The following is a 2,249-nucleotide window of genomic DNA, read 5'->3' on the forward strand; positions in this document are numbered from 1 at the left end:
TCATGAAGATCAACTGTGACTTGACTTGACTCATGAAGATCAACTGTGACTTGACTTGACTCATGAAGATCAACTGTGACTTGACTTGTGCAATCAGTGCAATGGATGATGGGAAATGTAGTGCAGGGTATAGTGTAACAGTCTGTGTAGTGTGAGAGTCCATGTAGTGAGCGGGTGACCTCTGGTGGTGAGTGAACGGAAGTTCATAGACCGGATTCGTGACAACCACTTTGTGTTTAAATGAAGTATTTGACAACACTTTGGTATTTCTACTTCAGTTAATAAATATGGTATTAGCTTTAACTGTTTAGGTATACACACAGCTCTATATTTCAGACCACATGAAATTTCAGTTCCACCATTCTGACATGTTCTGCTCTGAAAGAAATGGGTATACAGTATTGCTCATTATTTTTACATTTCATAATTTGTTTTGAATTTCTGTTTCTCTCATGAGAAGTAAATATTAGTGGCATTAATGATTTTCAAGACACAATATATTTAGTGTTCTGAGGAAAGTTTTATTAATAGAAACACTAGAAAATTAGTACAATGAGTCCATGATACGCCTCATGCTCATGAATCTCATGCCACCCATATTGCTGAAGCTCCTGTACTCTCCAGGCCTGAAGTACCACATTTTGCCTCTGTAGTGGGGCTGCTCATAGAAGAGCCAGTGGCCATCCATCACATGGCAGGACTGGCAGTGAGACATGCGGTAACGGTCCATGGTGCTGTCACAATCATCCATCATCTCGTACATTTGACCCATGAAGTTCTCCCTCTCATAGATCCTCATTCTGTAGGATCCCCTGTGCTGGTGTGGAAAAAAAGTCCTTTTAGTTTATCATCAAAAAAATAAAGAAATCATTTAATTAATTAAAAAGTTAAAGATAAACCTATTCATGTGTATATGTTAAGTAAACTGAAATTGAGCTCACCGTAGGGATCATACGGCAGGACCTGATGCAGTTGTTCATTCCAAACATAGACATGTAATCAGCATAGTCTCCCCTCCTAAAGAAATACTGATTTCCCATGTAGTTGGGATGATCATACATCATCCAACATCCACTCTCCACTCTGCAAGAGTGACAGCGGCTCATGTAGGAGGAGAAGTCACCACAGTCGCCCATACACTCATAAGAGCGACCCTGGAAGTTCCTGTCCTCAAAGAAAGTGACCTGAAAATTCAAATTTAATATTTTAGTGACATAAAGTGAGAGATACCATTTCAAATATTTTAAAGTTAAACTTTGTGGAAATGGGTGCTGGAACAAGGTTTACCTTCATGGTTGCACTGACTGGTCCTCAGTAGTTCCACAAGGGAGAAGCTGAAGCTGATTCTGCTTGTTGACTGACTGCTGTCACCTGTGCTTTTATACTAGACTAAGAGTAAAGACTACACAGCCTCTATTGTTGGGCAATTCCTGACTGTGCAAGTTGAAACAGAGGCCATTCTAGCTAAAGCTTGGTATGTAGACCTTAGTACTCAAAATTATTAGAACAATACAAGTATATTGGTCAAAAAGAATGTGAATCATCAGATAAACTCTTAAGAAATGCTGATAATACTTTACAATAATGTTCAATTTGTTAACATTAGGTTATGCTTTAGATGTCATGAACTAACAGTGAAAAATATTTAATCTGTTAATTGTAAAATGTTCCCACAATTCTTAATGCATCATTTAATCATAAACATTATATAATGTTAATGTAAACTGTTATTAAAATGCTATTTGATATGAATCAAATATTCACTTAGTTATCACCAAAGCACACTTTATTTTGTTGCATATAGACTGTTATGCTGGTTCAGAATCCTGTCTGAAATCAGTTTTAGTAGGTACATTTGTGCGCAAATGCAACCTGTCAAGTCATAATATAATAGGGCAGCTGGGGAACAAGACAACTGCCTAAGTTTTCAGATACAGCCTCAGTTTGTATTTTTATCATGTGGTTGTTGTTTTAGATTGAGAACTTCTGGCTATATGGATTTGGTTTGTTTTTGGTTTTTATGAGCATGCATTTTGTAACCGTGCCTAGTGATTTTGAACCTGTATCCTTAGCTCTGTCCATCCACAGAAGGGGCCTTGAATAAAAGTAAAGAGACAAAACCTAGTGAGTAATCAGTCTGTAACACTAAATGGCACATACTGATTTTAATTTTTGGGGTTGGTGGTGAAAACTGGAATTCTTTAAGATGCAGTATATTCCCCTCATTATATATATGTAAATAAGTCTTG

General features: G+C 37.1%; 1 protein-coding gene across 1 annotated transcript; it reads right to left on the reverse strand.

Annotated features, from left to right (window-relative positions):
• Window positions 1-505: 505 nt before the first annotated feature.
• LOC107723668 (gamma-crystallin M2-like) lies at window positions 506-1,385 on the reverse strand. The gene is made up of 3 exons (XM_016532377.1): window positions 1,288-1,385; window positions 942-1,184; window positions 506-817 (listed from the first exon to the last, which is right to left on the reverse strand). Exons 1-3 carry the CDS (start codon window positions 1,291-1,293, stop codon window positions 545-547), a joined length of 522 nt encoding a protein of 173 aa, XP_016387863.1. The 5' UTR covers window positions 1,294-1,385; the 3' UTR covers window positions 506-544.
• Window positions 1,386-2,249: the final 864 nt, after the last annotated feature.

The sequence above is a fragment of the Sinocyclocheilus rhinocerous genome, unplaced genomic scaffold (genome assembly GCF_001515625.1).
Source record: "Sinocyclocheilus rhinocerous isolate Xijiao unplaced genomic scaffold, SAMN03320098_v1.1 scaffold755, whole genome shotgun sequence".
NCBI classification, from domain to species: Eukaryota; Metazoa; Chordata; class Actinopteri; order Cypriniformes; family Cyprinidae; genus Sinocyclocheilus; species Sinocyclocheilus rhinocerous.